This window comes from Spea bombifrons, chromosome 2 (assembly GCF_027358695.1).
Source record: "Spea bombifrons isolate aSpeBom1 chromosome 2, aSpeBom1.2.pri, whole genome shotgun sequence".
Classification (NCBI taxonomy): Eukaryota; Metazoa; Chordata; class Amphibia; order Anura; family Pelobatidae; genus Spea; species Spea bombifrons.
The window spans coordinates 15,723,572-15,738,094 of NC_071088.1; the positions used below are offsets into that span (position 1 = coordinate 15,723,572).

Here is a 14,523-nt window from a genome sequence, read left to right on the forward strand (position 1 = left end):
TTAAATTAAAATGTAATAAATATGTACTTTTAATAATCAATTCTAAATTAGTATAGGATGGAAGATTTAATTAAGAAAGAATTCACCTTTTGTCCATGTATTGTTTGTAATTCACATTAATGTATTTAACATTGAAGTGCAGCTTTCCCACCAGTGCACCCAAAAAGGGTTAATTGAATTGTGTCGGGTGATACATTCGGGGTTATGTATGAAGTGCAATTCTAGTGCAAAGTGATAAAAGTAGAATCAATATTCCATCAGTCGTTATAGTGACTGCAGCGCCTTTACTAGTGCCCAATCAGACATGGTTCTTAACCCCATCACTGCCACTGTGCTAATAATCAGCGTCATATTACTTTTAAACACAATTTTAAACCCAGCAATGTATCTTCATTCAGAATCTTTTTTAGAAGCATAGAATTTGATGATAACTACGAACCACTGGGCCCATGTAGTCTGTTCTAAAGATCTTAATCACTCCTTGGTCTTGTCTTAGATTCAGGATAGCTTTATGCCAATCACCGCATATTTAAAAGCTCTCGTTGAGATTAGCCTCTTACACTTCTGCTGGGAGCCTGTTCCACTTATCTACTACCCTCTCGGTAAATAAAAAATATATTTGTTTTGTTGGCAGCAATGCATTGTGTGTTTCTTGTATTCTGTCTGCTTCTTACAGTGCTTCTTTAAGCTTTAGCCATGCCTCTGCAGGTGTTACACTCTATTCTGTAGCACTGATGTTTCTCAGGGACAGAATTCCATGTGAAGCGTGTTTCCCTCTGAACAGGCTGATAAGCGATGTCACGGGGAGAGCGGCTGCTTCTAGGACCCAGCGGAGCCCAGCTCCCGAGCAGCAGGCAGGCTGGCTCCTCCCCCTCCCAGTGTCAAACTTGCCATGAGCCTCGGAGCCGAGCCTGGGAACCCGTGCGGCAGAGAGAGCTGCAGTCAGTGGCATGTGTGCTGGAGATATGCTCCTTTCCGCAGACTGTACACACACAGCATGGATTGTCAGCTCTGCTCCGTCTTCTGCCTCCTCCTCTCTCTGTGTGCCGGCTGCTCGGGGGAACTGACCACCTATCCCTCTAACGAAGGTAAGACTTGGGACATTCAGAGCATTTACCCCTCTCTGGATTCCGGGGGAAACGGGATCGATCCTTCCATCCCCATAGCCAGCGCCGGTGAAGTGATGCAGGATGCCCCGCTTACTCTTTCTAAACACCGATCTGCACCATGCAACAAAACCGTAATACTACTAATAATAATGATAATTATGATAATTATAATAATAGTGAGTTTCCAGCAAAGGAGAAATGTTCCTTTGCCATATACTTCTGTGCTGTGTTGGGATTTAAGAGTTTAGTTCTATAGTTATAAGATCGATCTATCTATCTATATCTATCTATCTATCTATCTATCTATCTATCTATCTATCTAATGTCTCTCTCAATATATATATATATTTATTCATATGTATATATGTGTCTACATGGAGTCACAAGCTTTTATTATCTGATGGCGATATATATGTTTATAGTATGTGTTTCTGTGTGTATATATATATATATATAATGTGTGTGTGTGTGTGTAGATTCTAAGAAGAGCGATATGGGATTTCACATTCTTATTAAGTTCACTCTGTATAATAACAAATCAATTTAGGCAAAAAAAGAAAAATAGCAGGGACTGATTGGAATATATGGTGTTTAAGGCATGTAACTGTATATAAGTGTCTTGCATGTAGGTTTTAAGCAGGGTCCATGTATAGCGTGTGTATGTTTATATACAGACAAATACATTATTTCACTAGATTGCCGATCTAGCTGCTGAAGAAAAAGTTACCAGTCCGCCCAATGTTACGAATATAGAAAATCAGGATTTTTCAAAGCATCTGCTTAATTTTCTTAGATAACTTGATACTGGAAACCTTAGTCTCCAGGAGCTACTCCAACTCACAGTAAGCAATCGTAAACAGTACTAATATACATTTATGGTTAGGACCCATAATATATATATGTATGTGTGTGTATATATATATATATATATATATATATATATATATATATATATGAATAATTTAAACAAGTAATTTATTTTAATATGAAATTACTATTTAATATTCATATTGAATTCTGGACATCATATATCTATATATTTATGTATATATATAATTTATGTAATGCATGCATACATTAAAATCACAGCAATATCATCTCCTGGTATTAAGTACTATAGGACTTCACCATTACATCAATAGGTCTGTTGCTTATAAATAGGACTTCTGGCCAAAGCAAATATACAGAAGAGCTTTTTTATGTGGGCAGCTTTATCGTAAAAAGTGGAGCTTATGAGACAAACGCTGTGGAAGGAGTTAATCCGGTGTAATTAAGTTAAAGCTATGATTCCTATGTGAATTGTACCCTTCTGTGCTTCAGTGTGGAGTTCTGCTCACTAGCGATAAACTCTGAGTAAACGCCATGCTTTCTGACACTGGCCGTTAAGTACACCCTAAGTTTTCCATAAATGCTCGTGATGAATGGTTTCGCTAGAATATATTCGGCAGGAAATCCTAAACAGACTTTTCACCTTTAACTTGCTAACTGCGTGCTCCTGTTCCAAAATTCATTTTTTTTTCTGGAATGTTAATGGAAGTTTGCAGGTTCAAGATGCTTCCCACTGAGTGCAGAATTACAGGCCTGACACTAAGCAAGAAGGAGCCTAATATTACCATATTTAATATCTTCTTAGAGGAGATATGCGCTCCCGGCTGTGAACGAGTTAAACTCATGTGTCAAAATTATTATGTGATCTAGCTACCTGAATTCATGATATATATATATATATATATATATATATATATATATATATACACCGCATTTATTAATGCATTATAAAGTACTCAAAAATGCAACTTTAAAAGAATTTTGCCAGGGCAGCTTTTTACTATTAAGTATTGAACATAGCAAATGTACAGCGCTACAGAATATGAGGGCGCTATATAAAACAATAAATAATAATATTAATTGCTCTCAAACTTACAGTAATTATATTAGACAATAGACAAACTATCTATCTATCTATCATCTATCTATCTATCTATCTATCTATCTATCTATCTATCTATCTATCTATCTATCTATCTATCTATCTGTGTGTTATTAGATATATACAATTGTAGAATTATTTTATATTACAATAGAATTAGGATAATATTTAATTTCTAAGATTCCCGGTTTTAAACACCAGTTTTGCATCGCTCGCTGAACAGAGTGCAGAGAATTTAATCATGCCTATTCCATCCGCGCTGCGTTGGTGGCTAAATGAAAACTGAAATGTACACTTTAACATGACTGCGGGCAAAGCGTACTCCTAATAAATTTCTTTTGCTGTCAGAACGGATGCATTTTACAAGGTTTATAAATATATGGCGCTTCTTACCATGGTGTGAGATTTTTTTTCCCTAGAAGGCCACATCATTGGGAAATACACGTCTTCATTTCACTTGGTTATTGTGTAGATTTTCAAATTTTACTACAAAAAAAGGAAAATTAAAAAAAATGTAATTGTGTTAAATCGGTTAGTATAAGATATTCCATTGGATACGTTGAGATGTTTGGCTGTGTTGGGACCTTGTGGTCAGATCTGGACACTTAGTAATGGCTTTAATAGCTTTGTGCTTGAGTTGATTACAAACATTTATTTTACGTTATTGCCGCTTGTTCGTAATTGCCTCATCGCATTTTTCTGTTGCTTGTTATGGTTTTTAAAGGGAATAATGAACTCGCCAATATAGGAGAGAGAGAGAGAGAGAGAGAAAAAAAAAAAAGAGCAGTCCTGCCCAATCAAGGAGGAGAATTGTGTTTAACTCTTTAAATGCTGGATTTGAGAACTGCACTGCCCTGCCAACGGGTTTTAAAACCTCATTTATGTTAAATAGCAATTCGTGAGCTAAGACATTAAAACGTCTCAGCGCCAACATTAAACATAGAAAATTGACTCAATTCTGTTTCCTTTAAATAGCGATTACTTTAAAATATGCCTAAAAGCAATATGACTGTCAGAGGCAGACGTAGTAATAAGTAATTGCTAACAGCACTAATAGAGACGTTATGGTAGAGAAAAATCATCATTATAATTAAGGAAAGTTAAAAAAAGAAGAAAGAAAGAAACTTTGATTTGGTTACTAGAGAATCCCATGGATCCGCCAATTGAACAGCTCAGAAATATAAATATATAGAAAAAGTCCCAGTTCTTATTAGAGCTCTTAAAAGGCACCGATAATGTATATATATATGCAGTGAAATAGTTACTATCCCTGTTGCTCTGTGTGCTTTAAGAGCGAAAAGTTGAATTCCGCTCCTTTATGGAGTGCAACAGTTAACTTCTGACCCGGGTCATTAACAGGATTATCAGCAAATTTATTTAAGCTATTACTGACAACCTAGATTGTTTCAATAATATTTAGATTATGAACGCAAGAAACATAGGTGGCAAAAAAAAAAAAGATGCACGAAAAAACTTCTATAATTAACTTTTCATATAAAATTAACATTAGTTTTCTTTCGTAAATAATAAAAAATAAATGTAGTTCCATAAATTATACTGTTTGGTGTAGAGCAATTCAAAAAGTAAAAGCAAAGAAAGATCTTAATGTTAATTAAAACAAATAAACATAATTAAATAATTAGTTTTTTTAGAACATTTTATTTATTAATATTAAAATATGGGCAAAAAATAAATGCATAAATTAATCCGTGGCTGATTTTATCACTAACATCTAAAGAGTTAATGTTTATTATCTTTTATTTTGGGGACATATCTCATATTATAGGTATTAACGTTCCGCCCCGTCCTGTACTTTTCCCTTACAGCTGCCCCACATCAATAAACAAAGTTAAGAAAGAAACCCGCAGTTTTGGGTTTGCTTATGACAGAGAATGATATTTTTTGCAGTATTTAATAATCACCGCGAAACAAATTGTAACATCTGTTTTTATAGCTATGCAATGATTATAAGTTACGCTTTGAGAATAAAGTCCTTAAAAAAAAAAAAGAATAACGTCTTCAAAAAGCTGTGTCTGATTTAGAGCTGCACTTGTCTAGAAAAAGACTTCCTTTGAACGCATTTTAGTTCAGAGATGGGGATTTGGATAATAAACACTAATATACCTAAAGACATTGTAGCAATAGGTCTTCATTTGTCTTTCGTCTCTCCTTTACTTCAATTATTTCCAAATGGTATAGACTAGATAATGATTATAAGCTGAAAAACCACACATAACCCCCCCCCAAAAAAAAAATTAAAAGTCTATGGCATGGATGGGAAGATGTAAATATCTCTCTGTCCTCGGAAAGCAGAGGAGAATTAATGATAACAATCTTCAGTTCCAGGCCACAAAATGTTCTTTGCTAAAAAGCATACGATGAAGGACTTAGACTAAAGAATAAACACACAAGAGACGAGGAGGGGGGGGGGTAAGGATTCACCGATAATCATACTTTAAGAAAGACGATAAATGAGTTGCTCGATGAATCTAGAGCTATATCGAATGTCCATTTTTCTCCGTTCTCCGCAAACAGAATTAGTAAATGGGATTAAAGAATTTTGTGCTCTACGACGACATAACCAAAACATTCAGAAGTGTCTATTTTTATTACTTTGGTTGACTGGAAATAAGGGTTTTCATTGGCTAAGTTTACTTCATCTTCTGTCAACTCCAGTATATTTCAGAAATGTTTGGTTTCCTGGAGAAAGATATCGGTTACAGACAAATGACACCCACGTTCCTTTTATTTTTTTTTTGGTGTGATGCTATCTTTTATATTCTATATATAGCAGATATAAGAGATAGGTGACGATCGTGTTTGAGAGTCAGTGTGTTCCCAAATTAGGCTCTATAAACACTGAGTAATTTGGGACGTGTTTCCTGAAGACATAAGGAATTTCTGGCTGATGTAGCTCTGTATATTTTATGGTTTTGATTTCCTACATTTGTTAACCTTTACTGTACTGTAAGATTTGCCATGTTGAGGCACCCTACTCCTTGCGTGACCCTTATGGCAAATCTATTTCATTAGTTTATACAAAATGTCTAAAAACAAAATGTTAAAAAATGAGTTAATCAAACAATTCAACATCTGTGTAGGGGAGCCCACAATGCACAGGAATACATATGTCTAGCCCTGTGCTAGTAATAAAATGGTCCCAAGAAGATGGGAAGTGAAGCCAGTTGGGAAGTAGAGTAGAGTTGGTTAATGCTGACAAATATTTTGTCCTAAACATTAGAGATGTGATGTTAGAACAAATCTGTTGTATAAAAACCTCCTGAACCACATGAACATGTTAACATAAAAATATGGACTCTAAATTAACTTTAGATACTTTTTTGTGATATGAGGGGTTAAATTTTCATTGGAAAGAAGACCTATTTCTAAAGCAAAACCCAATGCTTAAATGATTTACCTATCTGATTCGGTTGGATATGGAATGATGTAGATTGTGTTTGTTGGTGGAAACAAGTCATTTTAAAAAGGGAAACCTAAGTCTGGATACGTATATTGTAACCTTTGAGCCGATGGGATGAGAGTACTCTTAGTCATGGAAACTCTGGATGCCTTTGGGGGACAAACTTCAGGTTGTGTTTAATTTTGTAATTGTCACAGTTATAGGAATATTTACAGACACAAATAACTCAATGGCCTAGTGAAAGCTGTTATCAGAAGATAGAGACTTGATAGCAGTAACACATTACAGTTTGGATTTCATTAAAATAAGATCAATACATGAGTAGGTAGTTACATTTATAAGAAAATAATTATAATGTGAACTTTTTTTATTTCATTCATTTTTTTAAATTATTTAATACATTTAGGCTATTCTACAAGAATTTAATCTAAAAAGATTAAAAGTGTTTATTTGCTGCTATAAAGTCTACTCCATAAATCAATGGTAATCCCATTAACACAACGTCCTGAAGTGTTGTTGATAAAGAAACCAAAGAATGATTGCAATAAAGAGTTAATACATTATATATTCCCCAGATACATTTGTAGCTACACTATTGCCCCCAGTTGAGGTCTGTTGTGTTAGGGAAGGGCATCCATTCCACCCCATTTCTACAAGAAAATTACATTCTTCCTCTAGCATCCACTTGGGGGCGCAATATGTCATTACGACATGCTTAGTGAATCTGCAAAGTTGTCCAGTTTTGTTTCGATTGTTAGTCCTTAGAGTAGTGACATTTGGAAACGAGTAGTTTTTGAGTAGTCTTATAGCTGCCAATGAAAATTCAAACAGTGTATCTGATTTCTTAAGATTCCTGACAACCTTGCAGTACAATAGTTCTAATTTTAAATAATTGGGAAAACAAGGGGTTGTGGGTCCAATTTGCTGACATGAAATGTGTATTAGCTCTTACTCCCAGTTAGATAGCAAATTATTATAATTATTCTAATTATTATTAATCATTATGTTTTTATTTATAAAGTGTCACCCTATTCCACAGTGCTGTACAATGGGTATGTGATTTATTATATGTTATAAAATTTCACTCTATGAAGTCTATTGAGATAACTGTTTATTTGAGAAATGAAAAAAAACAAGAAACAGACTATATATATATATATATATATAGGGTTAAAAGGCCCAGAACCTAGTTGAAAAGTCCAATTGCCATTCAAGACAAAATATATAATTGTATCACCACAAAGTACCAAATGAGGATTATGATCTCGTATCGTATAGAGATGAAATCTAATGTAAAAATACTTTGCCTAGTACTTATTGCAGATTGGGAGTACATATTGAACTGGTGGGATATGCAATGATTTAGATGTATTATAACACAAGCAATATTAGTATGCTTTGTACAGTTGTTGACATCTTACATATGTCTGTATTGTGAAAATTAGTTATTGACTAGTCTGTGGCTACGATAACAAGCTTTTATAAACAGGTAATTATTAAAAAATGAGGGATATACAACCTTTAAAGTCCTGTTTTTCCATTGTACAGCACAGTGGAATATGATGCTATATAAATCAAAAACTGATAATTAAGAAATATGTGAAAGGTATTTTTTTCGGTGAAAACAATAGCCAACATGGGGTAGTCAAGTTAACTATAACAAAAAAAAGTCACCTAAAATATAGTAACCTTATCTGTATCTGATGTACTATATAAAACATTTAATAATAATAATAATAATAAACTTATACAGCACTTATAAAATAATATTAATAATGATAAATACCTACCACAGTATAAAATGATGTCTCCTTAATGTCATGTAAGGCTTCTAAGTGCCCCTCTTTGGGCATAAAAAGTTGGGCAGAATAATCTAATAATTCTATGTACATCAGCAATCACAATGTGAATTGGCGCAGCATTTTGCTGCCATTCTCTTACAGTTTATCCACCTACCCTTTGAAACTTTAAACGTGGAAATGTTTATCAAGAAAAGGGAGAGAGAAGGGAATGAAACGCGAATAGCAGAATATCCGTTTACAAAGCGGTTACTATTAAACAATATGTTATAATAACTACATTTACAAATTTCAATATGAAAACACCATTACCCTGTCTGAAAATACCATGGAAAGCACCCAAAGAAGCCTGTGTGGATCTTCTAATGTAATTTGCTCTACCCTTAATCCATGAGGTTTTTTCTTATGTGTTTAAATTAATAAAAATATTGGTTTTTTTTAAACACCTAAAAATAATATCAGCCACTAATTTTTATCCGCAGCCATGATTCTATTTCATACATTTTCCTACATCCAACCCAAGGATCGCAATATCCAAATCAAACATATACTTATGTCTGAAGTGGGAATATTTACGTAGGAAAATAGCCAAAAAATAATGAAATGATAACAAAGCCATAACAGATAGATGAATAGGTAGAAAAGCCGCCATGCCTAACTCTTTACACACTGGAAATATTTATGTTAATTTGCCCCTATATATTATATTGGCTAAAAATATATTTTTTTCTATACTTGATGAGAAATTTATTAATTTTACCCTCCACAGTTAAGATCAAAGAAGCTACAAATTGTTAGAAGAAAACTTTTGACAATTGCAGAGCGCTTTGTTTTCAAAGACATCTTCAAAGCCAAAAACAGCTATATATGACATAAGCGAAAACTAAATATTTACGTTTCAATCTAAAGTTAAAAAATAGTTCCTAATCCCAATCGCATGTTTATTTTGATAACTGTGAAGCAATAGAAATGTCGATGTTTTTGCAAGTGTGACAAAAAAAGTTTGTTTTAAGTTTTTGAGCTTTAGAAAGACAAATTGTTTTTAAAAGAGTTTTAAAAATCAAATAAGCATTTGATCCCCCATATCAAAACACCTATTCTAGTATTTGATCTGAACAGCCTCCAAAAAATAATTGTTTATTATTTTTCTGCTTGTTAATTCTTTTATACCTTCTAATAATGTCTGGCCATGCATACACGGGCTATTGTGTTTACCTAAGCATGTGAAAATTTCTATATAAAAACGAAAGTCCTCTGAGATTTATTGGAGAAAACATATTCTTAATGAGTGCATAAAAAATACCAGCGTTTACGGGCATGGGGGTTGGAGACGTCGCTTTATAATTGACATGCCTATAACTTTAAACACTCTAGGTGTAAAAATGTTAAGCGTTTTTAATCGTTAGATCAGAAATGGGGTTTCACAACCAGGAAAAAGTGGCAACACATTTTTTTTTTTGCTTATCGGATATGTAATATACACTTTGGATAATGTCTATATCTGAAAATGCTGAAAAAGCATATATTTAGCATTACTAAAAAGCCACAAATAGTGGTTATAATGCAGTGGGGGCTCTATGCATTAGTTCTTTTGGACTCCTCTAAAAACAACCATATATATAGATAGATATAAATCAATATTATATATAATATAGATATAGATATATATAGATATTATTAGCAAACCCAAGCATGTACTATCTATCTATCTATCTATCTATCTATGCTTGGGTTTGCTAATAATATCAGGGTTGCTTTGCCCAGAAAATGCCCAGTTTCTACCCCTTTTTCACATAGTGTCTGATTTGGTGTCTGTTATCTAGAGGGTATCGTGCACGTATTAGCATAAGTATATTACACATATCGTAGGCCATAGGGCCTCTAATGATTCTAGGCCTACAAGCAAGTAAAAAACACCAAAAAGTTTTAAGGACCTAGTTTCTATGGCAACAATCAAGCAGTGCCTGCTTTTATGTCACATGGAAAGTATTCCCAGCAAAAACTATGAATGAATTGTGTTTCTAACGGGGCATTTAGCTACAAATGTGTTCAATTCCAAAAGAGTAGGTGATGTGAGGCCTTTATTCAGCAATATGCGCAACTTCATATTAAGAGTGAATGGTCGGCCTGCATTCTCCAAACAGAAACTCGCTTGGGTCTCTAGCATCTTTAAACTAAAAATGTAATCCGTTCTAATTATCTTTTTAAACAAGTAATCATTTAGAAGATACAGTGTGTGTTTTATGGAGTCCACGCACGCATTATGATTTTGCTTATGATACATTTTGAAAACACCTCATAAAACTCCGGATTTGGATGTTTTGAAGGCCATCTTGCAATTTCCTTTCGCAAAAACCTTTTTTTATACATAAAAGTTAAACATGATTTTGCAAAAGCGTTAAATATCAATTACAGTATCAAGAATGTGAATTATTTTCATTTCTTTTAAATAATAAACATAGATACAGATGTAAAACACTTCATTCCTCCCCACGCTGTGACAGGGTTGGGTGTGTGATGGCTCGCTTGCCTTTATTATGATATGTTTTATTATTCTTGGTATTTTATCATGCGGGAAATTAATCATAGTCTATTAAAATACTTCATTACTTCATGATATACAGGTGTGGTCTTTTTTCTCCATATTATAAGCAGCATTGAGTATGTTATATAGTTCAATATTTTCAAATTTTTTGCTTGATTACCCTTTACTTAATTACTGAATAATATATTGTATTATTACATCTCACCAAGGACTATGCCAGATAAAATACTGTAGAATATTATATATATAAATAAATTATTATTATTGTTATATAAAAATCACTAGTAATAATACATGTATTATGAACACAAAGTATTTACCTTTTTTAAATTAAATGTATTTAATTCTAAAATATTGTGATTTTATTAATAAACAAAATGTGTTTGTATTTATGTCAAGCAAGAGTGAAAAATCCTAAATTGTATAAATCTCATATAGTGTAGTGTAGTTTGAATTTTAGAATTATGAATTTACCGTTCTACATTATTTATTTTCTGACATTAAATACTCAATAAATATACATATTTTAAAGCAAACCATAAGTCAGGATTTAGTATGGAAAACTTGGGTAGTATGGCTGTCTACTCCTCTGCCAGGAGTAATTAAAATTAAGCAATTTTAGATTCTCTAAATAAAAATCAAGTATTATAAAATTCTAACAGACTTGAAACTCTTTATAAATTTAGTATCAACATTTGATTTTAATTTACTTTTTATTTTTAAAATTAACTTGCATTTCTGTAATTATAGTTTTTGAATATTGGGCAACATTAGTCAATATCTACATGTGAAAATTATAATATATTATACACCAATACATCTTACATTGTATAACAAGTTTCTATATTGTAAACACATATTTAGCAGATAAGAGAAAAATAAGTAAAAATACAATTATTATATCAATTCAGAAAAAATATGATAAATTGTATTTTATTATAACTATACAACAAATCAAGGAATTGACACACACCCAGCAAATGCTATTTAAAGGCATAAATACACTTAAGTAACAAATGAAAGATACGCAGTTTTGTTAATCTATTATATTTCTTCTTTAATATCATAGAGCAGATTCTACAAAAAAATGTGCAACTTTTATCTTCAGATTCCATTATTTAGAAATTTTGAAAAGTAAAATGCAATTGACATGTAAACATCCCAGCATTGTGCCGGCGCTTTACGATGTATATTAACACATCCAAAATTTAAAACCATAATGAAATTTCATTTACATTTTGCAAACTTCAGCAGATGCATATAATAGAAATGCTTCGCGTTGCGCTCATACGATCCAGCACAAGTTTATTATTTAACACTGATTTATTCTTCGCGTTTGGCACTTAGATTAAGTTGTGTTGACTAATTACATTTTGTTTTAATATACAAAGAATAAAACTAGTGAGGAGCATAAAGGGGCAACCCAAGAGGCATGGCTGCAAGACAAGTTAATTTTAATAAACAGCTTTGTGGGCATGGTGCCATAAAGCAAGTATGTGCACAAATCACTGTGAACATGGCAATTCTACAAAGGAATGTGGTCTGGGGATGATTTGTAGCTCAATTTATCTGTTGGCTATTGTTCTTATTGCCAAACAACAAGGTCTCTTGTTAATTTTTAAATCTGAATCATTGCTTACAGTGTCTGGTCTCCGCGTTTTAGGGCACATTTAAAAAGTTTGTTCTTATGAGAGTCTTAGGCTGAAATCAGACGCAATTTAGTGCTTTTGTATTAGCATCTACCACATTTACTAATACAAAAGGGGAAAATGGTCGCCACAAACTGGAGTGTTAGGAGATGAGATGATTTTTCTGCAATCATTATTCTTACAAGATTTTTCTGCAAAAATATAGAACATCACAAAAACTACATATAAATAGGTAACAGAACCAGAAATATTAGAAACAAAAATAAGGGCGAGTGTAGTACTCAGGACGGAGGCGCTCGACAATACATTGTCAGACCTGTGCTAGATTGTCATGGAGCATAACCCCTTGTGTATTCATAATGTCTTGGACCTCAGAAGGGGGAAGGAGATAGTGTGTTAAATGTTGATGTTGTGGGCGCTTAGACTTGATCAGGCCTAGGGCAGCGCAAAACCTAAAAACAGAGACAACAGGAAAAGAAATTAGGAGGTCCTGAGATAATTTGAGACCCACAAGCATAGACTTGATAAGGATCCCATACTATTTAACAGGACTCTTTAAAATCCTGGCTGATCATTGGTAGGTTCTCTTCAAAATAACCGGGTTGCTATTACTCATATATCCTTGCGTAGATATAACCGACAACCTCTATCAAGGTGACCTTATGACTTATATTTCCTGTGGCATATGAAATTCTCCTGAGACATACATTTTACACATCCAGTGGTCAGTGTATATTCTCGTACGTATGATTTCAGTAATGTAGTGAGTTTGTTTGAATCGGGCAAGAGAGCAAGAGTTTAGTGAAATGTACATTTAATGGGAGTTCTGGGATTGAGAAAGAGATGAGAGAAACTCGAGTATCTTGAGATAAGAGAATGAGGTGTGAAGTAGTGTAATTTCACTTATCTGCTAATGCCTCCTTTAGAGAAGAACCAAACATTGCTGCTGAGGCAGAGGAAATATTTACTGAAGATACTACTTTTGACCTTGTTCCATGCTATCTGAACGCATATTTTTGCATATGCATAGTGAGTTCAGAAAATGTATCTATTGTGTTCATTGTGGTCATTATTTGTCATTAAAATTAATTACTGTAAAAAAAAATGTAATACATTATATATTTTTACAGTATGTTTTTTTGACGTTTTAACCTATAGTAATACTCTATTACTATATTTTTCATATACGTTCTATATTTTTAATGTAAATTTTAAGCCGAGGAGCCAGAATAATGTTAGTTGAGTACTAGTCAGTGTTAAGAAACCTCTGGTAGTCCAGGTGCTTGGCTACCGCTTCTGTGATGGTCTGTCAGAAAGCACACATGTTGCGGTATTGTAGCGAAAGTCCACAGCTGTTGGGTTTCTGCAGATCTATTAACGTTATATAAAATCATACAGTGTACATTACAATAACGCAGAACGCTCACATTTCCAAAATAATATACGTAATAATATGTAATAATGTTTACATTTTAAAGTCTGCAGATATACGTATTGGAAACGCGCCTCATACGTACACCCCTGGAAGAAGCCACCCCGCTTAAATCTTTTTATTGAGTTATCATTGGGATGGGGAATGTAAATGCTCATTCTGTCACATTTTGCCACAACTTTCATAAGGGAGAAGAAGCCCTAAATCTCTAGGTAGCATTATTAAAAAAAATCATTTGTTCTAAATACTGCAAAGTTGACAGTTTCTCAAACGTTTATTTTTGTTACTTTAGAAACAATGTTAATGGTTATAAAAAGTCAGCAGTTAGGGTCAGTTTTTCACTTATGAATAATGCATGTGAAAACAGCATACAAATCTATACAAATTATTAAGATTTTAATATCTATTAGATAAGGAGATGACTGAATAAATATGTAAAAACCAAAATGAATATTGTTTTAATTTTATTAAGCACAGTCTGCCAAAGTGCACTTGATTGTATTCTTTGGTTGACTGTTTGATGGTAAATAAACATATCTGTATTGCAAAAAATATTTTCTTGTACAAAAACCAAGAGTGTCCTCTGTGGTTAAGAATTAACATTATTGGCACGGAAGTGATACGTAATCTGCTCTTAG

The 14,523-nt window shown here is 33.1% G+C and overlaps 2 protein-coding genes across 2 annotated transcripts in view; both read left to right on the forward strand.

Annotated features, from left to right (window-relative positions):
• The window catches only part of C2H3orf38 (chromosome 2 C3orf38 homolog), a 136,201-nt gene that overhangs the window by 104,237 nt on the left and 17,441 nt on the right, over positions 1 to 14,523 (forward strand). The window lies entirely within an intron of this gene.
• Positions 906 to 14,523, forward strand: part of EPHA3 (EPH receptor A3) — a 145,339-nt gene continuing 131,721 nt past the window's right edge. The window contains exon 1 of the mRNA XM_053456904.1: positions 906 to 1,088. Coding sequence (XP_053312879.1) covers positions 998 to 1,088 — 91 coding nt within the window. The 5' untranslated portion in view covers positions 906 to 997. The remainder of the gene's footprint in view (positions 1,089 to 14,523) is intronic.